Raw genomic sequence first — 22,613 nt, 5'->3', positions numbered from 1 at the left:
AGTTTTAAGTTTGTTGAGATGTTTACAATGTGAGCTTTATCATCTGCAGCTCAACATCAGTAAGACAAAGGCGATGGTGATAGACTTTAGGAAGACTAAAACTGCATTGCTTCCTGTTACTATTGATGATGAAGAAGTGGATGTGGTGAGCAGCTACAAGTACCTGGAGGTGCACTTGGATGACAGACTTTAGTGGAGCACCAACACAGAGGCTGTGTACAAGAAGGGTTAGAGTCATCTCTACTTCCTGAGGAGACTGAGGTCCATTGGACTATGCAGGCCTCCCCTTCACACGTTCCACCAGTCTGCTATCACCAACACAATCTTCTATATGGTGGTGTGTTGGGAAAATGGCATCAACACGTGCGATGCCAACAGGCTCAGTAAACTGATTAGAAAGGCTGGCTCTGTTATAGGAGTCAAACTGGACCCACTGGAGGCTGTGGTAGAACAAAGGACCCTACAGAAAATCCTGGCAATTTTGGACAATGTTTCTCACCCTTTGCATGCCACCTTGGCTGAACAGAGGAGCACTTTTAGTAATAGATTAAGACAATTGTGCTGGTCTAAAAAGCGTTATAGGAAGTCATTCTTGCCCTTGGCCATTAGGCTTTATAATGAGTCGAGCAATAGCCAGGGAAGTGATGACACCTTCCTGTTGTGGTAACATATTTTTATTCTTTCTACTTCTCTCCTAATATTTATATCTGTGCACTTGTAATGCTTCTGTGATACTGCAATTGCCTTTGAGATCAATAAAGTATCTATCTATCTATCTGTCTCTATCTCTTTGCTCTTATACATTCTGTTCTGAAAGTTGCATCAAACACTAACTTGGGCAGAGCAGCCTTTGATAATTTGTTGATTCAGACCCTGAATTTCAATACGGTGTTTTTCAAGCTATTATATGTGTGTCAGTAGAAATTGACAGAACATCTGCAGAAATAAACTGATGAGACAGTCTTGTACTTCTGGATAATTTTGGGTCTGGGTGTGAGCAGAATTTTATAACAGCTGTCTTCACACTTAAACCTAAAAGTATGTTAGAAATATTCTGTCAATAATCCTACTTAATAAAAATGGATTAGTATTCTCTTAGACAAATACAAAAAGATAAAAGGGTATCATTAATCATGATTGATCATACCCACATGTGTGAAATATGGCACAAACGTAATACAATAATGAGCATACATTTAGTAAAAATGTGGCATTTCCATCATAATCTATAGTTGAAGCAGAAGACAAACAAAAATTATCAAAATGAAAATGGAGTGAGTGAACAAGTGGAGTTTATCACCATATGCACAAGGGCATGGAAAACTTGCTTATAGCAGCATCACAGACATGTAGCATCATATAAGCACCACTCGCAAGAAAAACATTAGTTAAATATAAATGATACAGGAAAGAACATATTTAGAACAAATAAAAAGTAAAGTCCATTGTAACGCAAAGTGGACATAGTGTTGCTATGCTGAAGTGTGCAGGTTCTTTCAAAAACCGACTGGTTGAAATAAAGCAACAGAAGAGTACAATCAGATTAGGTGAGTTATGCCTTGGAAATCACCAGTAGAAACCCATATGAGTTAATAGGTTAATCTCTGGCTAAATTGTTGCTGATTTTGTATGTGTTTTATTTTTGCGTATCGTTGTACAGAAACACTTACCTTTTCGGCTTTCGCTTTGCCTTATCAAGAAGGAACCCACTCTGTTGCCTGGCATCTGCAGTAACTCTTCTGCTTTTCCTCTTCCGATTCCTTCAAAGAGCCAGCTGTGTACAGAGCACAGTATCAGAGATCATTTACCAGATAATTGGGGCCAGGAAGTGTTTCATGCTCAATTGAGTTCATTTATTATTTCAAAAAAAATTATTTTAAAATACCACTATTTCATCACTTGAAGGAGCATTTTAAGTTATGATTTGAAAGTCTTTCTATTACTGGAAGTACTATACGACATGATCAAACTATCTTGGAAGAGCAGTTACCATTGTTTTGAAAGGAACCTATACATATTTGTTGTAAGGAAGTGGTGTTAGGACACTTGTAAAATATTAATGATATTAGACAGAAGCAACATGGACTTGTATATCGAAATCTATGTTCAGCAAGTCTAACAGATATTGCTGACAGTGTATGTCAGAGGGTAAATAATGAACAGATTTTCAAAATTTATTTGTTCAAAGGACCTCTTGAAACTCTGTTACATAAAGTAAGGGTTTCAATGGGAAGCATTAGTACAGATAACAAGTTGGTTCCAGGAGAGATTAGAGCAAGTCAGAATAAATATTACTTTTTTCAAGTTGGCAAATTGTTATCACTATGGTACCGTAGAAATTAATTGTTTGCTCCCATCTGTTTACATTCTGTATTATGACTTGCATGAAATAACTAACTGTATCATGTACATTTGCTGTTAGAACATGGGGATGGGCATAAGGGAAAAATGCAAAGCTTATGCAAAGGAATGCAGACATGTTAAGCAAGTGGGCAAGAAGACAGCAGATGCAGTGTGATAGAGGATATGTGTGGTTATTCATTTTGATGGTAAGAGAAAAACAAGTTGTTTTTTAAATGGTAAGCACCTATTGGAAAAAGGTTCAGAAAAGGATCATGGTGTTCTAGTTCATGAGATACAGAAAGTTAGCACGCAAGTATGCGAAGCTCTTCAGTAAGGGATTTAGAGTACAGACGTAAGAAAGTCTTGCTGCAACGTAAAAAGAAATTACCAGGAAACCCATTGTTAAAACCATATTAGCATTTACTGTTTCACAACTGACACTAAATTACTCGATGCATAAAATATGTATGTTTAATACATGGCTAGATGCCAAGATAGTGACATTGTTTTGCACATGTAGATACAGACCTGCTTCAGCAAGACTTGAGAGACATTCTGAACTAGACCTATAACTATTTCTGAGGCACAGGAGTTCAACATAAGAAGCCACTTTTTTAGGTGGGTTCACTTTAAGTTTTGCTCATCCCTCACTGCAGGTCTAGGCTAGATTTCAACCTTCCTCAACTCAACATCTCTTGAGATTAAGCTTTGATTCAAGGCTGAAGATTTAGGTCTTCTAGCATCTGAGGAGCCGGTACATGTGATGGGATACGTGCTCCTCCAAAACCAATGGTCCAACTACTACCCGCCATAATGAATGTAGAGCTGTATGCCTTCTCCATACTTCCTAAATGAATTCATCCTAAGATTCTGTGTTCCTCCTAGTCTGGATTCTTTTGTAATCCCAATGTTGAACAATTCATGACTGGCAGCTTTGCCCACTGTTCCCTTGTCTTCAGGTTCTGGAATTCCCTTCCCAAATCCATCATTCTACCACAACTTCTTCATTGGGTCTGCTTCTATGAGCGAATGTTTATCAACTGGCTAAATTTATGTGGCTCTGCCTCAAACTTTATTTAGTGACACCCTTTTTCTACAATGAAGTCTTCATATAAATTAATTAAGGAGGAAACCCCAAGAAAGAAAAACTCAAAAATTGAATGGCATTTAACAAACTTACCCGTGGTAAACTCGAGCTACACAGGTACGAGGGATGTAGTTCTCATGTCCAGCAGCAATGGACCTTGCTCTCCACCAGTCACCTTCTCTGGGAAAGGTAAAATGTTGAAATGAGAAGACATCCGCTTTATTAAGGGAAGTTAATATCTCCGTAACAATCTAGTGCCCTGCCTCAGCCAGATGTTGCTGAAACCCACATCTATGCCTTTGTTGTTTTCAAACATAATTCCATTTCTGGCTTCCCAGTTTATACCCTCTGAAAACCTGAGGCCTTACAAAACTGTACAACACTTGCCTTGCACAAGACTCTATTTACCTATCACACCCGTACTGCTGACATGAATTATGCAATATGTCCAATTTCACCATAGTCTTGCCTTTTCTATATACGTACCATCTTTGAGCTCTATAACCCTAACCTGCTCATGAACAATTCTAACCACTTAAGCATCCGTTAGCTTGATTTTGGAGCATGTCATCACGTTTTTCATGTATTTATTGATTCAGTTTCAATACAAAATAAAACGATGGAAAATTGAGGTCTACTTTGAACTGGATGATTTTCCTTCCAGGTTCTCTGGTGCCAGAGATATTGACATCTGGAGAAGCCACATAAATGTTATGTGTGTGAGAGCAGATCTAATGTGCTTTTTCAGTGATATATGATTTAACTCCTGACTTTCCAAAGACTTTCTACTATCTACAAGGTACAACTTAAGAATATGATGGAATTTTCATGATTTGCTAGGATGAATATTACTTTAAAGCAGCCATAATCATGAAAGTTTTCTTCCTCCTTATCACTGCATTCTGGCTTTAGTGTTCATCATCTGCACAATGCACTGTAGAAGCATGCAAACATGTTTGACCCTCCTCATGCATATGTGACCTTAAAGCACATGTGGCCTTAAAGTGCACTTCCTTGAACAAGTTCCAGTTCATCCTTGGCAATCTGCTTCAGGTGTTCCCTTTAAGTAATGTGCTCAGCTCTCCCATGATCATAATTCCCCTAACTGCTTCCCATCATTATAGCATGCTGCCCTCCACCATAACCCTGTGACTACTCCTACTATTCTCACCATGTTCTAAGCAATGCCTCCATCCCAGTGCCTTGCCCACTGACAGAAATCTCCTCACTTCAACCACCCCACTGACCAATTGCTTCCACCTTGTTCTCAACACTGTCCCCCACCACCTCACCTCATGGATCACCAATCATCCATCCCAAACAGCTACACCAGTTCATTTCTTCTAATTAATGACTACCCCAAACACCAACTCCTTGATCCTTCTCAATAACAATCCTTTGAAATCAGCTCTTCTCGTATTCAAGCCCTTTCCTGATACTGGAATTGATCTCTCCAACTACTGATTGGGACCGTCTATGCATAATGGGTCCTCTGCCCTTGTTCCACATCTTCTCCTTGCCCCAACTCTAATTAATGTGCTCACACCAGGTCTGGACCTTTTCAGTTGGTGCAGATTGTCGCAGCTCGAAATGATCACAGCTCACCATAATTATTTTGGCCAACCTATTTTGTGGACCGTTTAGATAGATAGACATACTTTATTGATCCCGAGGGAAATTGGATTTTGTTACAGTTGCACCAACCAAGAATAGAGTATAATGTTAATTATAAAGCAGGTGGGGGAATTATGATCACGGGAGAGCTGAGCACATTACTTAAAGGGAACACCTGAAGCAGATTGCCAAGGATGAACTGGAACTTGTTCAAGGAAGTGCACTTTAAGGCCAAATGTGTTTTAAGGTCACATATGCATGAGGAGGGTCAATTATGTTTGCATGCTTCTACAGTGCATTGTGTAGATTAACGCTTAATGGTGTGATTTCTTTTTGATTCAATCAACTGTTTTGCAGTTCACTAAGGTTAACTTTGAGCTCCCAGTCACCTGTCATTTAAGCTCTTTATCTCACTCATATTCTGATCTCGCTGTCTTCCGCTTCCTATGTTACTCTAATGAGGCCCAAAATAGACCTGGGGAACAGCAGCACATCTTGTATTTGGGTATGTTGCAGCCCAGAAAAGCACCCCACTCAGTTTTGTTACTCTGTTATAGAAAAGGTGTCATTAAATGGGAAAGAGTGTAGAAAACTAGAATATGATATTACCAAATGAGTTATAGGGAGAAGTTGAAGAGGCTATGACTTTATTCCTTGGAGTGTAGGAGACTGAGAGGTAATCTTAAAGAGATGGGATATGGGTCTTTTTCCCAGTTTTGGAGAGTCAAGAACTAGAAGGTATAGATTTAAAGTGAGAGGGGTAAGATTTAATAGGAACTTCAAGAGTTTTTTTTACACAAGAGTGGTATCTATTTGGATTGATTTGGCAGAAATAATAGTTGAGACAGGTACAATAAAAACTTGTAATAAATGTTTGTACAGGGACATAGATTGGAAAGGATTAGGAGATTATGGGCTAATTGCTGTTAAGTGGGACTAGTTGGCTTGTGACATCTTGGTTAGCATGGATCAGCTGGGCTGAAGGGCCTGTTTTAATGCTGTATAACTATAATTCTTTGACACAATTTTTTACTTCTATCTACAGAAGTGGTTGTACTTTTCTGTTTCACTTTGCTTCTTCATCTCCAACTATGATATTCTTAAAATGCTTGTTATCTTGACAATTGTGGTCAGTAACTTATCAGAGACGTTCCTTCCGATCAATGTATCTGCCACCTCTTAATGTAAACCTCACTTGTTTACTCCCTTAACCAGTTCTGTTGTAAAGTTGTTAATCTGAAATGTTGTCTTTGTATCTCTCCCTGGGGACATTGCTGAATACTCCCAGTAATATTTAAGTATCAAGCTGACAAGAATTGACTTACTCAGCTATAATGCGCAGCTTCTCCCCCATTCTGAAGATTGGTTGGCTTATCGTTGGTGGTGGGTAATCATAAATTGCAACCAACACATCGTTGCTGTTTGCTGTTTGATAAATAGGAAATCTATGAAATTTGTGATGGACTCGACGTTCAACATAATTAAAGTGAAAAGATACTTTTATTAGTTGCCTCTTGTGATTTAATGCTATTCCAAACTAATTTACTGTCAACTTTGTACCCATATTGAAATGTTGTCGTAGTATTCCAATAACTCATGACAACCAATTTTCAAGTCGCCAGATCCCACAATTCGTTGTAAGAATATGCTTGTATTATCTGTTTTTATGAAGATTTTAGGAAATGCATGTCTTTTGTCCAAAATACCTGGGTAAGGGCAGGAAAGCAGATTATTTTTAAATGGTAGGTAATTATCCCTGAATGGTGATAAATTGGGGGATGCGCACTGATACATGGCTGCCTTTGCATAGCAGTCGATGAAAGTAATCTTGCAGGAGGTTAACAAGGTTAGTGGTAGGTTGGCCTTCATAGGAGATTTGAATACAGGAGTGGAAATGTCTTACTGCACTTGTACAAGGCCATAGTGAGACTACAGCTAGAGAATTATGTGCAGTTATTATCTTGTTTTCTGAGGAAGGATATTCTTGCTAAGAACACACTGAAGGTTCACTAAATTATTCTTGGAATAGGAGGATTGATGTATAAAGGGAGATTTTGAAGATTAGTCTCATGTTCTCTAGAATCTGGAAGAATAAGAAAATAACTCATTCCATTTTCAGACTGGACAGAATATACAAAATGTTCCCAATGGTGAAGGATGATGGGAATTACCAGCTCCCAGGGATTATACCCTAAATATATGAGGAAAACCACCTAGGACCAATATGAGGAGAAAAATCTTCACTCAAAGAGCAATGCACCTGAATAATTCTCTACCAAAGAAACAAGTTGAGGCTAACTCATTAAAGAGATTCAAAGGGGAAAGATTCAACTTCCTTGTTACCAGGAAAGTTGCTGAAGGCAAGTCAGTGGATGTTGTCTACATGGACATTAGCAAGGCATTTGACAAGGTCCTGCATGTGTGGTTGGTCAAGAAGGCTCAGTTGCTCAGCATTCCAGGTGAGATAATAAATTGAATTAGACACTCGCTTTGTGGGAGAAGCCAGAGAGTGGTAGCAGATGGTTGCCTCTCTGACTGGAGGCCTGTGGCTAGTGAAGTACCATAGGGATCGGTACTGGGCTTGTTGTTGTTTGTCATCTGTATCAATGAGCTGGATGATAATGTGGTTTACCAGATAGGTAGAGCACTGAGGAGAGCTATAGAACAAAAAGAATACAGGTTCATAGTTCATTGAAAGTGGTGTCACAGGTAGAGAGGGTTATAAAGAAAGCTTTTGGCACTTTGACCTTCATAAATTAAAGTATTGAATACAGGAAGTTGTGTTGAAGTTGTGTAAGATGTTGGTGAAGCCTAATTTGGAGTATTGTGAGCAGTTTTGGTCACCAACCTACAGGAAAGATGTAAATAGGGTTGAAAGAGTACACAGAAAATTTATCATGATGTTGCCAGAACTGAAGGACCTGAATTACAAGGAAAGATAGATTAGATTAGTACTTTATTCCTTGGAATGTAGAAGATTGAGAGGAGATTTGATAGTGTATACAAAATTATGAGGGTGAATATAGGGTAAATGCAAGCAGGCTTTTTCCACTGAGGTTGGGTGGGACTACAACTAGAGGTCATGGGCTAAGGATGAAAGATGAATAGTTTAAGGGGAACGTGAGGGAAGCTTCTTAACATAGGGGGTCATGAGAGTACAGAATGAGTTTCCAGTGTAAGTGGTGTTTGTGAGCTCGATTTCAATGTTTAAAAGTAGTTCTGTTAGATACATGGATTGTAAGGGCATGGAGTGCTATGGTCCTGGTGCAGGTCGATGGGAGAAGGAAATCTAAATAGTTTTGGCATGGACTAGCTGGATTTTCATCGATCAGCCATGATTGAGATGATTGGTGGTGCAGGCTTGAAGGGTCTGAGGGGCCTGTTACTTCTCTCGTTTCTATGTACTATAGAACTCTCTTGCAATTCTAAGAATGGTGTAATGGGACCTGAGAGGACAGGCAAAATCTTTCCTATTTTTCATCTGAAAGATGCAATTGGTACTGCAACCAAAGAACGAGAGTGGATAAAGTTCTGCAGATCAGTTACAATTACAAGATACATTGGCTAAAAGATGGAAAGGCAAATCAAGGTAGCGAAAGTTTGCTTTTCTATCTGAACAGTAAGTGAGGTTCTGTCTAGGATCATTATTAAACTCTGCTTTTTTTAAATATACATTGACAAAGCTAATATATATCAAAATTAGTGGATAATACAAAACACAAGAAGATTGAGAAGTATTGGTGATATAGATACATTGAAATAGGCTGATTGAAATACAGCCGGAGGTTAATGCTGTAAAGGGTGATGCAATGTATTGGAAAAAGAAAGCCAAACTAAACAAAACAAGTCAGTTTTTAAACAGCTCAATTATGGAAAAAGCTGAGAATCGCCTTGAAGGCTGCATCATAGTTTGATCAAAGAATCACTAAAATTTTTGGTTTTATAAAGAGAGTTATGCCTAAAATTATGGAAAAAAAATCTGGGGCCTATGTTTCAGGAAGCACATTGAGGCCTTGAAGAAAGTATAAGGGAGATTTGCTGGATGAATCCCAGGGATAGTTAGTTAGCTGGGAAAACTAAAGAAGCAGGGACCTTGAAGACAAAAGAGGAATTAAATAAGCTCAAAATATTTGAATAGTTCTGATAAAGATGAATTGTAAATGTTGGCTCAAGAATGGATAAGCATTGCAAGCAGATTGCTGTATAATAGATCTAAGTGTTTGAGATTAAATACTGATAGTTAATTGTGTTTAGCAATCACAAACAAAAACAAATTTCTCTGCAGTGCCTACAGAAACAAAAATAGCATAAAAGTGATATCAGATAACTATTGAAGATTATCAAAAAAGCAAAACGAGCATTCAGTCTTAAACCATTACCACCAAACTTTTATTTTTGGTTTTATTTTCCTCCTGATAATTTCTCATTTTGGATTATCTGTGCTGAGGGAGAGGATGCTAAAGTTTATTTTTTAAGTTACTGACTGAAGTTATTTCATTAATTCATTTGGCATATTGAAGTTTGCAGATAAGATTGATCAGCCCTGGTGTAATCAGATTGCATTAGACCATTTTGTTCCACTTTTCTATTGGTAACTTCTAACTTTCCTCATCAGCATTCATTTATACACAGAGACAAACCTTACCTGTGTTGGAATCTGGAACAGTTGATGCTGACTCAACTGGTGCAGATTTAAGAGTGTTGCCCATGATGTAATCCTTAGCATTTATGTATAAGATCTGTGGATAAAAAGATATGCTATATTCAATAATGGTACTGAATGAAGCTGGCATTTTTCAAATTGCAATACATTATTGTTTCACGCCAGACGATGATGCTTGAGAGCCTGGATGGTGATGGCCTGGGCCTTAGGTTCACATAGTTTTTTGAAAATAATAGACCATGAGCATTGAAATTGCTGGACTAAATTAAATGAAGTTTGCCTTCTAAATTTCTGGTAGTTTTATGATGCAACTTAAGTAGAGCTGGAAGCTTGTGTAATCAATTTACATCTGATGACCTCTAGTTGGAAACATCGGGAACAATATGTGAAATATTTGTTCTCTCAGAACTGAAAAATATAAATGTATGCAGTTAAAAATGGTTTTAACTCGGAGTATAAAGCAAAATTGCACGCAACATAGCCATTCAGTGCTGGCAGGAATTTCAACCTCTGATGTTATTACTTTAGCACCAGAAACGCGATTCTATTGTGAAATTCACTCAGTGATGTCAGCCACAGTGCAACATCTGTGATTTTGTATTTTGATTTTAGCCTTTCAGCTGTGATGATAACCCCATGTCCTTCTCCAAGTTCCTACAAGACTATTCTACAGAATAGCAAGAGATTTTTCACTGTTATCCAACTCATTCTTCTTACCTCATCCAGCACGACTGAAAAAGGAAGTTCATCTTCATTGCAGATTATGGAGCATTGCAATGTACAAATTTACGCTGTGTTCCCCATGTTAGTTACAATAAGATTTCTTAAACACCTAATTGGCTGTAAAGCACTTTGGACCATCCCAAGATTGTGAAAGCTGTTTCTGTATATAAATGCAAGTCACTTATTACTTCTGTGTCTCCCATCTGTCCATGAGTTCATTCACCTACATAACAACCAGTGAACAACTAATTATCCGTCAGAGCAACCAACATGACCTTACTAACAATGAATAAAAATTCTGTTAAGATAAACAGCAGACAAAAATATACATTTGAGAAAGGTCAAATGTTGTAAGAATGTTGGTCTGTTTTTAAAAATAAAGTTCATGACGGTTTTCCAACCAAGTAGTGTGCTCTTAGATTGATCAGCTGAACCTCAAAATAGGGAAGTTGGGGTTGAAATTCAGACCAAAGTTTCCATTAGCTCAGCTCTTACAAAAAAAAATCTTGCTAATCCACACATGCAAACTTCAGATACCAAAATCTTATTTTCATGAAGATTTCAAAGTAATAGCAAATATTACATTATCTTTTGGGGATATGATCATTGTGCTTTGCTTGTAAAGTTGTGACAAGAATATTTTAAATGGGCTGTTACATCGCAGGGGCATTGTTTCTCTTATTTAAAACAATAATAATTTTGAACTTGTTTGTTCATTTTAAGCTTTTTTTTCTGCATATGGAACACATCAAATGTTAATATTGAGGAACAAACATTTTGCATTTGGTGTCGGTGTCAAACATGGCTGCTTTGTAGAGTGAATTCCCCTCAACCCTCCCCTGCCATACTGTGCCCCAGTGGCACATTTCCCCTGGTTGTTTTGTGTAAAGATGTTATGAGCATTTCTTTGCAGTCAAACAGAATTTTTTCTAAACCCTGGACAATCTTGAGAGATCTTTTGGTTATATCTGATCACTAGTCTTTATCTCATGAATATTTTGTACTCGTGAAAGAAATGACAAAGTGAATGTTATAGTGTGATGACCATTCATCAGAACTCGACAGTTCTTATTCAGACCAGAGGTACTGGTTAACCAAACTTTTTCAGTTCACTGTTGAGTTCTCTGAGTGTCCTGTACCTTATCAGAAGATCAGATGCTGATGTTCAGGCTTACATTGGGTTAGTTTATAAAAAAATGCAAGAGGCTAACAATAGAGTCCCCACAGTGGGAGTGGAATATAGAATTAAGTGAGAGACAACTGGAAGCTCAGGGTCAGCCTTGTGGTTGGAACGAGATGCATTGCAAAGCCATCACCCGATCTGTACTATCGATTTGTACTCCAGGGAGCACGAAGCGCAGTATCAAATATCGCTGTGATGATTGTACGCTCTAGTATCAATTGTTTGGTGACAATAAAGTAAAGTATTTGGCTTTTAGAGGAGAACACAATGTGTTTCTTCTCTAGCACATAGTAGTTATGGTTATAATGGAAGAGTTAAAGGAACTTGCTGTATAACCACATTGATTCAGATCAGCAACATGCATAGGGCAGATTGCCAGCTAAAACTAACCACATTTGCTGAAGTCATGGAGTCATAGAAAAGTACAGCATAGAAACATTCCCTTCATCTCATCTAGTCCGTGCTGAACCATTTAAACTGCCTACTGTCATTGGTCTGCACCAGGACCATAGCCCTCCATACCCCTACCATCCATGTATCTATCCAAACCTCTCTTAAATGTTAAGATAAAGTTCACATGCACCACTTGTGCTGGCAGCTCGTTCCACACTCTCATGACCCTCGGAGTGAAGAAGATTCCCCTCATGTTCCCCTTAAACTTTTCATCCTTCACCCTTAGTTTAGTTGTAGTCCCACCCAACCTCGGTGGAAAAAAGCCTGTTTGCATACACCCAAACTATGCTCCTCATAGTTTTGTATACCTCAATCAAATCTCCCCTCAATCTTTTATGTTCCAAGGAATAAAATCCTAACCTGTTCAATCTTTCCTTATAACTCAGGTCCTCCAGACACGGAGCATTTGTGACAATCCAGCAGCTTTCATGGTCACTGTTATCAATTGTATATTTAGTACACATTTAAAATTATTTCAAAGTAAAAAAAAAAAAAATTGAATTTCTGTTTTCTTTGATTAACACTGTCAGCTTTAAGCAAATGGTACCTTGACGCAAGACTACAGGTGCTGGAATCTGGAGGAATTCATCAGGACAAGCAGCATTTGTGGGAGGAACGTAATATTCCTGATGCAGGGTTTTAACCTGATCATGAACAATTCTTCTCCCCCACAAGTGCAGCTCGATCCACTGAGTTCCTCCAGCAGGTTGCTTGTAGGGCAAGTAACCTAACTACAATATTATTGGTACCTATGCATCTATGAATTTTGCAATGGTAAATATGATATTAAGCTATTACCTTTCTTTAATTCAAGTTCAAGTTTATTGTGTCATATATACCACCAAACAAACCAATTTTCCTCCAGATCAATGTGCACAGCACAGTACATATAACACATGAACAACACATGAAATAATATTACCACAAACAACTTAACAAATAATACTTTGCATTTATGATACAAGTTTAAAACCATAACGCTGTTGGTGTTTCATATGTGATGAGCCTTGGGTAGTGGCAGGGAATTCAGCTTGCATTTTTCATGTGTCATAAACTCCTAACACTGAGCTGTATGCAAATCATTTATTAATCAACTTTCAGATTGTAGGTGACCTTGAGTTTCCCAAGTGTCCTTTGCTGCATGTTATACAATCAGTTCTGTTGTACAAAATGATTCAAGAAGGTGCAAGTTACATCAAAAAGATTAGAACTGCCAGTCAGTTAGAGCAACAGCGAACATGTGAAACAGTTGCAGAATGTTAAGGTCAGTCAGCCTACTCACTAAAATAGAATCTGCTTTGAGGAACATGGGTTTCCTGGCAAAATATGTTTCACAATTTGTTATTTCGGTTGGGTTCTATTTCAAAATACATGTGAGAGTAAATGCTGACAATATATGAGAACAATTTGCAGATGGCACCTACTTTTGCAATATAGAGAGGAGCAAGGAACATCACTCCCAAATTTCCTAGTGAATAAAGCCATACATTTAAAAATACAATTTCACAATTGGCATTTATTTAGTAATACGATATTGCAAATGGTCTTTTCCAGAATAAAACTCAATAGCCACCTATTTCCTAATTTTTCTTTTGCTCTTCTTGGTTTAAATCACATTTGGTATTTGATTTCGTATGCAATCAGCGGCAAGCTTACTAGGATCCTCCCTGTATTAATAAAGTAGCCACTGAGTGTACATTTGTGGTCTTCTACTGTCGTAGACCATCAACTTCAAAGTTCAATGTGATGAATGTTCAGAGATGTTCCTCTGCACACCACTGTGATGATGGTTATTTCAGTTAATGTGACTTCTCTGTCAGTTTGAACCAGTCTGTCCATTCTCCTCTGGCCTCTCCCATTAACAATGTGTTTTTACCATCAGAACTGTCACTTTCTGTAAATTCTAGAGAACGTTGTGCATGAAAATCCCAGGAGATCAGCTGTTCTAAGATATTCAAGCCATCTTGCCTGGCACCAACAATCATTCCATGGTCAAAGTCACTTAGATCACATTTCTTCCCCATTCAGATGTTTGATCTGAACAACAATTGAACCTTTTGATCAAGTCTGTGTGCTTTTATGCATTGAAATACTGCCATATTTATTTATTTTTATTTATTGAGATACAGCGTGTAATAGGCCCTTCCAGCCCTCGACCTGTGCTACCCAGTAACCCCTGATTTAACGCTAGCCTCATCGTGGAACCATTTACAATAGGCAATTAATGGGGAGAGCATACTGTACAAACTCTTTACAGACAGCAGTGGAAATTGAACCTGGGTCGCTAGTACTATAAAGCATTGTGCCCATCACTATGCTACATGCCACCCCATGATTTGCTGATTAGATATGTTCATTAATGAGCAGGTGCACTGGTGTACCTCATAAAGTGGTCTCTGAGCGTATGACTGATTTTTCTGAGGGCTGACCTTCATTGGTCAATCTAGGAAGAACCAGGGCAACCAGGCAGGATTAATATGGATTTTGCAGGCTTGTTTCCACATTGTATAACTCCATAATATCACTAAAATCAGTCATATTATTTACTTCATTTCTTTCACAGCACCTCCACTTTCAGACTCCCTGCAACATGACCTAACTCACTTCTAGACTTGATACAAATGAACTTTCCTGACTCTGCCATTGCCTGACTCCCTTACATCCTGACTCCCTGAGTGCTTACTGGCCTAATTATAAACAACCCTGGTCCCCACCCCCAAACTTGCATTGCACTTTCTCAAGCATGAGAAAATCTGGAAATCCAAGGCAAAATACATAAAATGCTGGAGGATCTCAGCAGGTCAGGCAGCATCTATGGGAGTAACTAAACAGTCGATGTTTCTGGCTGAGACACTTCATCAGCACTTCCTCTAGCTATTGCACCTTATTCTACACTCTGTTACTGTTTGACTTTGTATGACCTCAATGCCAGATGTTCCTCTGTCTGAATGGAAGCCGTACTGAGCTGCAAGAGATCTTCTGCCAGATGTAAAAGCTGGTCACATAAAATTTAGATGAGTACTTTTCCTGTTGTAGAGAGGAAGGAGATGTCGTTATAATTTTCACAGTCAGCTTTGTCACCCTTTTTGAAGAGTGTGACAATCAGGGCTTTCCTGAGTTCAGTTGGAATCTTTTCCTGGTGTCAGTTCTTGACAAGCAGGTCATGAGTATGATTTAAAAGTTCTGTGTCACATTCCTTGAGGGTTTCTGCTGGAATTCCATCAGGCCCAGTGGCCTTGTTGTTCTGCAATTTCTTGCAAGCTGTCTACACCTTGTTGAAACTAAGAGGCTTACTCATGTCCTCTTCATGGGTCATTGTGGGAGCTGGTTGATGACTTTAATGTCAACAGCGGTGTTATGATTAAGTAGCTCCTGAAAATGTTCCTTCCATTGAGAACTGATGGCATCATTATCCTTTAGCAGCTTTTGTCCATCTTTGGAGTGAAGGGGGTTTAGGCCACAATGGTTTGGGCCATAAACTTCCTTGGTGGCAATAAAAATAAAAACCCTGATATTACCAGAGTCGTCAAGCTGCTGTACTTCTCGGGTCCTCTTGGTCCACCACTAATTCTTTATTTTCCTTACTCTATGCTGGACTATGGTCATAGCTTTGGAGTGGGCTTCTCTTTTTGCCTTGCAGTTGATGTCCTTCTGCCAGGCACAGAAAGCTTTCCTTTTGTCGTTGATTCAATTTCATTGTCATTTTCATCAAACCAATCTTTGTTTTTCCTGGTCTTGTATTCGATGATGTTTTTACAAATATCAAGGATGGTGGTCCTCAATGTGGTCTAGTGTACTTTATGATTCTCCGTATACTGCTTTGGGAGTCTTTCAGAAAGGGCAGTCCAGAGATGTTGTACCTTCATTGTCTTTTAGGTTCTTGATGTTGAACCTGGGATGGCTCAGCTCCTTTTGTATTCTACTCTTCCAGATGATTTTGGTCATTTGTGATCAGCACTGACCATCGCTTTTGTGCTCTTTACGTCCCTGTGATTCCTCCTCCAAACAATGACATAATCTATAAGATGTCAAGTCTTTGAACAGAGATGCATCCACGAAGTTTTCAACTTATTTCTCTAGTGGAAAAAGGTATTGCTGATGGTCAGGTCCTGTTCTTACACTTGGAAAGTAAGAGCACTCCACTGGAGTTGATGTTGCAATGCTCTCCTTCCCAGTTGTGCCTTTCCAGGAATCACTGTTCCCGCCAACCCGAGCATTGAATTCTCCAAGAAGAAGACCTTATCTTCCTTGGAAATATCTGATAGTATGTGGTCTAGGTTGTCGTAGAAGGTCTCCTTAACATCACCTGGTGAGTCTAGGGTTGGAGCGTAGGCGCTCACAGCTGTAGCCATTTGGTTATTAGTGAGCTTAAGTTGCATGGCTTGAGGCATTGATACCAACAGGCAATTCGGTGAGGTGACTGCCGATGCTGTTCATTATAGTGAATCCATCTCCATGGATTCTGGATTCATCTGCTGATTTTCCCCTTCCAGAAAAAGGTGTATCCACCCTTCCCCTCCTTCATTTGTTCTTCCTCAGCCAATCACATTTCAGGGAGAGTGGCAAGTCAATTTGGAATCTTCTCAGCTCTCTTGAGAAGACGCAGTGCATCTTTCAGGATGATCGTTGGTTTTGCTGTTCACAAGTGTCCGCACTTTCCAGACTCCAAAATGCATATGCATTTGTTTCAGACCACAGTTTGCTGATCCCACTGGACATGGTAATCCAGTTAGGAGTGAGGAGGCAGGCTAATTTTAGGGCACCTTTTCTAGCCCCTTCCCCATGTGGGGTGAGCAGAGCAGGTCCCAAATAGGCTCCTCAGTCATGGGTGTAGCTGCCGAAAAGCTCTATCTGCCTCAGTCCAAGAGCAAGACAATTGTATCTAAAATCCACTGCCTGTGTGTCAGGTTGTGGCTGGGTGCTCCCAGATTTCACTGTCCTGCTCCTGTCACCACTTCCTGATCGCCACAGGACTTTGTCCAAATTGGTTGATCTGATTACCAAACCAGGAGAAATGCCTATGTGTGAGGTCTTTTAATGTGGGGAGACTGATGCACAAGCACACATCACATGCTCCATGACAGACAAAGGGCTAAATCAAATGGCATAGAGACAGAGATGATTGGGGGCCCTCTTCTGCTACAATCTTCCTCAGCATTTGCAGCCGTTATGGTGGTCTTCATAGTTCTGAGATTCTGAAGGCTCCAATTTACCAAAATCACCCAGTTTATATGGCCATCATAGAACTTACAAAAGCATTTGACTCAGTAAATCGTCCTGCTCATTGACAGGTACCACCCAAACTCGGGTGCTCAGAAAAATATGAGTGCAATGGTCATCAGCAACATTGACTCTGAAACGGCAACTTTTATGGTTGGGACTGGGGTCAAGCAGGGGTGCATCATTGCCCCAATTCTATTTGCCATTTTCATTGCAACCATTCTTCACATCACAAGTCAAGACCACCCACAAGGGGTCCAGATGCTCTATAGGATGGATGGGGGGGGGGGGCTCTTTAACCTTAATAGGTTCAAGGCAAAGAGCAAGGTGTCAACTATTTCTATCATAGAGCTCCAATATGTGGACGAGAATGTTATCGTAGTTCACTCTGAGGAGGATCTGCAGAGCATAATGGATGCTTTTGCCAGAGTTTACAAGCTCCTGGGACTTGATCTAAACATCAAGAAAACCCAAGTCCTGCACCAAACTTCTCCAGATCAAGCTCCTAAACTTCCAACCATCCAAGTTGACAACATCCATTTGGAGAACACTGATTATTTCCCATATCTTGGCAGCCTTCTTTCTTCAAGAGCCAATATTGACCTTGAAGTAAATCACAGAATAGGCTGTGTCACTGGATCTTTCGCCAGGCTGAGAACAAGGGGTTTTGAAGATCAGGATATCAAGACCAACGCTAAGCTCCTGGTCTATAAATCCATAGTCCTCCCCTCCTTGCTATATGGAGCTTAGAAAAACAGAGAGCTATGGGTAACCCTAGGTAATTTCTATAGTATGGACATGTTTGGCGAAGCTTTGTGGGCTGAAGGGCCTGTATTGCGCTGTAGGCTTCCTATTTTTCTAAGTGATGAGACCTCAGTGGTGGCAGGGCATTCATTAGTCTCAGAAGAATCATCTAGTGGAAATTCAACCACAGTGACATATGTTACAATTGTATGTCAAGTAGCAGTTATACTCTATGGCATGCCTTGCTTCTGAAATTCAGCTGTTCTGGTTACTATGGAAGGAATGTTGTTAAGTGGAGAAAATATATTGCTATGATATGTTTCTGAAAGCCCAAACAATCAAGGATTAATTTTTTTACCCCATTTAATCTCAAGGTATAAAGGAGTCCAAATGACACATCTTGACTATGGTGACTCTTTAATCTTACATTGCATCTACAGATCACCCTACAGATGATTGGAATTGTTGAAAATTCCTTTCAATGCTGGATGCATTACAATTGAAAATCTGAGCAATTCTCTATTTTTCTTCATCTCCCTCAAGTAAGAGTGGGTAACTAATCATACGATCCAGAGTAATGGAAACTGATTCTCCATACTTGCCATTTCAAGACCACTGATAATACTGAATACCACTTTTAATATTCTTTGCTTTACCATCTTATGCTTTGCAATCTCTCCACAAGGCTGAGCTCCCTCATTTCTGAGTAACCTCTGCAAAGCACTGTTGTAGTTCCCAGTGTGGGCTATCCAGCAAAGTGTCTTTCCCTCTGAAAGGAAACTTACATATTCACCACAAATCACCGTCGCCAATTGTGTAAACACATTGATGTTTTTTTCTATAACAAGTCTTTTATGTAGTAGTTATTAAGCAATTTTTAAAAAATTCAAATATTGACTTCCTGCAATTTCTACCTGTACCTAGTTCCGATGAGAGGCTATGACCTTAAGTTTTAATTGTTTTTCTAATTTTACAGGCAATGCCTGACTTGTTGGAAATTTCCAGTATAGTCCCTTTTTTTTAAAAACTGTGAGTGTATGTTTGTTATTTATCTGAACTGTTCCCATCTCTAAGGATTGACCTTGCTTAAATACTGTGACGCTGGATAATACTTGTTTCTAATCCAAATCCTTCTGATAATCAATGAAATTGCCACCTTGCCATAAGATATTTTTGTTTATATTTCTATTTTTTGTATATTTACCGGTTTTATATTTTTCCTGACAGTTGTCAACAACTTGTTTCCCCAACTTCTCACTTTTTTCATGAAAAATATTCAGCTCCACTCTGTTCCTTAACTCCAGTAAATAACTCTTCAAGATTAACTTTATTTGTCACATGTACATTGAAACATCGAAATATGCCTCATTGGCATCAATGACTAACACAGTCTGAGGGTGTGCCAAGGGCAGTCTACAAGCGTCACCATGCTTCCTGCTCCTACATAACATGTCAACAGCTTACTCAGCCTAATCTTGCGTTTTTGGAATGTAGGAGGAATCTGGGGCACCTGGAGGTAGCCCATGAGGGCATGGGGAGAACGTACAAATTCTTTACAGGCAGCAGTGGGAATTGAACCTCAAATCCTAATCGCTAGCATTGAAATGTGTTTCACTAACCACTATACTACAGTGCCGCTCTTCAAGAATAACTCTAGAATGTTGTCCAACAGAAATTATCCTTGAACATCACTGCAACGCCACTAATAATTTTGCCTTATCCTCCCCAAATACTCTATATCCAGGTATTTCTTCTTCATCTCCCCCATCCCTCATCCTCCGCTCCATTTCTCTCCATGCTAATGCCAGGCATTTATTGTATTCATTGTGTTGTAGACCACAATCAACGGTTTAAACATCAAGATAGTTTATAATTGTCCTTTCATCAATGTAATTCATTCATTAATAACAAACATGAGAAAATCTACAGATGCAAAAAATCCAAACGACACACACAAAGTGCTGGAGGAACTCAGCAGGCCACGATGTTGCCTGGTCTGCTGAGTTCCTCATTCATTAATAATATGCATTTGTGCTAATTGACCATTTGGTTTCTTCTTGTTGTTTTACCTGAACAATTCAGTATTCTTTTAATCTTTTCTTATTTTCAGTGTAGCTTGCCTTTTCACTCAGGTACTGCAATTCTTCTTTCAATATTTTTTATTAGTTTCTACATAAAAGAATACAGAGTACAAGAAAGTATATATAAAGGTCGGAAAAAACCAACTACCAATTACATTATATCTATTCATAATAACAATCTCATTACCCCATATTCATGTAGGTGAGTCAAAGTTATACTGAAATATACTAATTTATTACCAAAAAAAAACCTAACCCTTACCAAGACTGAAGCTGTTTATTAAGGACAAAAAAAGGTAAAGTTCATTCTCGTATAATAAAAATTAGTAGTAGCCAACATCTAAATTTCAACAACGAATTGAGGGTTTTGAAAGTTTTGAAAATAATTCAGAAAGGGTCCCCACAATGTTTGAAAGTCTTGACGAGATTCAGAAATTGAACAATGAATCTTCTGTAAATCTAAGCATGACTGAACGTCGCATAACCATTGAGCATGAGTAGGAAGAGAAATATCTTTCCATTTAAACAAAAGTACCCTCCTAGCTGTAAGAGAGCTAAAGGTCAAAGTATGTAAATCTGATGTCTTCAACTTGATATCTTGTCCAGCAACAATACCGAATAGGGCAGTCAGAGGATTAAGCTTAAAATTGACTTTGCAATTCTAATACTAATTAGTCTAAATGCTTCCCTATTCCCTGGTTAACCTTCCAGGATGGACTTTGATCCAAGTTCCATTTAAAAGCACCATTCTGTTTATACTTGTAACTCAAATATTAAACTGATCCTAAACCTGGATTTAAATCTCTCAGTTCTATACCTCTCCATCTGACACTCATCGTATAGCATAGAAGGAGACCAGCTGGCCCATCAAGCTTATGACAACTCCTTACAGAGCAAACCGCGATCTGCTGGAGGAATTCAGGTCAAATGGCATCAGCGGAAGGAAAGTATTTGTCAATATTTCAGGCTGAAACCCTGCATCCAGACAGAGTGCAAAGGAGAGGTGGCCAGCAGAGAATGGAGAAGGGAGTGATGAGGAGGAGTCCAGGGCTAGTGGTGGACCAAGGAGGGCTGTAAGATGACAAGTAGGGGAAGTAGGGGAGGTGAGCGGGGATGGAGTTGTAGGAGTCAGACAGAGGGGGCACAAACAACAGAGGGTGCAAAGTGTGGGGTAGAGGAGTGTGTGAAGATGAGAGGCGGCTGTCAGAGAAAGCTAAGCAGGAAAACCAGAGCTTCTGCAGATACTGGAAGTCCAGAAATCCGGAGCAACACACAAAATGTTGGAGGGAGATGAGCAGGAATGCCATGCTGGAATCTAATAAATAATGATGAGGATAGGCTTTTTCCATTGAGAGTGTGGGAGATTCAAACAAGAGGACATGAGTTGAGAGTTAAAGGGAAAAAGTTTAGGGGTAACATGAGGGGGAACTGCTTTACTCAGTGGTGGCTGTGTGGAACGAGCTTCCAGCGGAAGTGGTTGAGGCAGGTTCGATGTTGTTGTTTAAAGTTAAACTGGACAGCTATATGGACAGGAAAGGAATGGAGGGTTATGGGCTGAGTGCAGGTCGGTGGGACTAGGTGAGAGTAAGAGTTCGGCATGGACTAGAAGGGCCGAGATGGCCTGTTTCCGTGCTGTAATTGTTATATGGTTAAAAGAGGTGAGAATGAGAACCATTCAGGGGGCAGGAAAGCTAAGTGATAGTTGGAACTAGTTGGGAGGTTGGTAGTACAGTGTGGAGGAGCTTGTGTCTGAAGTTACTTGATGGATTGGGGAAAGGAGGTTTGGGGGGTTTGAAAGGGGAACAAAACATAGGTATACTGGAAAACAGAAGGAAGGGAGATGTCAAAAAAAAGGAAAAAGTTGGAGGGAGTTGCATGAAATTGGGAAACTCAATATTCATGTCAAGGGGTTGTAGGCTACCCAGATGGAATACAAGGTGTTGCTCTTCCAGTTTGCATTGGACTTCATCCTGGCAGCAGATAAGGCTAAGAATATACAGATCAGTGTGAGGATGTGGGAGAGGTATTGAACTGATCTTACGGAGCAATGCAGTCAGTCCTGTTCCTTCCCACCCTGGTCTGTTCCTGCACGTGCCTGTCCTGTTATATTTTGGAAAGCCTAGTTGACTCTGTTCCAACCATTTTAGCTTGAAATTCTCGACTATCCCCACTTTTTGTGTAAAATTGATTTGTCTCTTAATTCACCTAAATGATTTGCCCTTTAAACCTGCACCATTTGCTAATAGAAACTCCCTCAGCTAATGGCCAACAGATTCACTTTCCAGGACTCTTTACAACTTGTGTTCTCAGTACTTTTTATGTGCACAGTTTATCTATTTTTGCACATTGGTTGTTTGTCAGTCTTTGCTTATGTATAAGTTTTCAAGTATTTTTTTTTCTGTAAATGCATGCAAGAAAATGAATCTCAAAGTAGTATAGGCATCATATACTTGGTATCAAATTTTACTTCAAACTTTAAATATATCTAAATCCTTCACAATC

At 39.3% G+C, this 22,613-nt stretch overlaps 2 protein-coding genes across 5 annotated transcripts in view; one reads left to right on the top strand and one right to left on the bottom strand.

Moving 5' to 3' along the window:
• tg (thyroglobulin) overlaps positions 1 to 22,613 on the top strand; it is a 360,953-nt gene that overhangs the window by 196,882 nt on the left and 141,458 nt on the right. The window lies entirely within an intron of this gene.
• Positions 1 to 22,613, bottom strand: part of LOC140198690 (src-like-adapter) — a 34,314-nt gene that overhangs the window by 3,767 nt on the left and 7,934 nt on the right. For 2 of the 4 annotated variants that reach the window (XM_072259710.1, XM_072259721.1), the window contains exons 2-6: positions 20,100 to 20,199; positions 9,690 to 9,783; positions 6,370 to 6,469; positions 3,524 to 3,610; positions 1,671 to 1,774 (exon numbers count right to left, since the gene is read on the bottom strand). In XM_072259710.1, the coding sequence (XP_072115811.1) occupies positions 1,671 to 1,774; positions 3,524 to 3,610; positions 6,370 to 6,469; positions 9,690 to 9,753 (355 nt within the window). In that variant the 5' untranslated portion in view covers positions 9,754 to 9,783; positions 20,100 to 20,199. Of the gene's footprint in view, positions 1 to 1,670; positions 1,775 to 3,523; positions 3,611 to 6,369; positions 6,470 to 9,689; positions 9,784 to 10,424; positions 10,447 to 20,099; positions 20,200 to 22,613 lie in introns of those variants that run through there. The other 2 variants (XM_072259728.1, XM_072259714.1) reach the window with 2 other exon arrangements.

The sequence above is a fragment of the Mobula birostris genome, chromosome 1 (assembly GCF_030028105.1).
Source record: "Mobula birostris isolate sMobBir1 chromosome 1, sMobBir1.hap1, whole genome shotgun sequence".
Lineage (NCBI taxonomy): Eukaryota > Metazoa > Chordata > Chondrichthyes > Myliobatiformes > Myliobatidae > Mobula > Mobula birostris.
The sequence above is the reverse complement of the archived record's forward strand: the minus strand, read 5'-3'. Positions and strand labels throughout refer to the sequence as shown.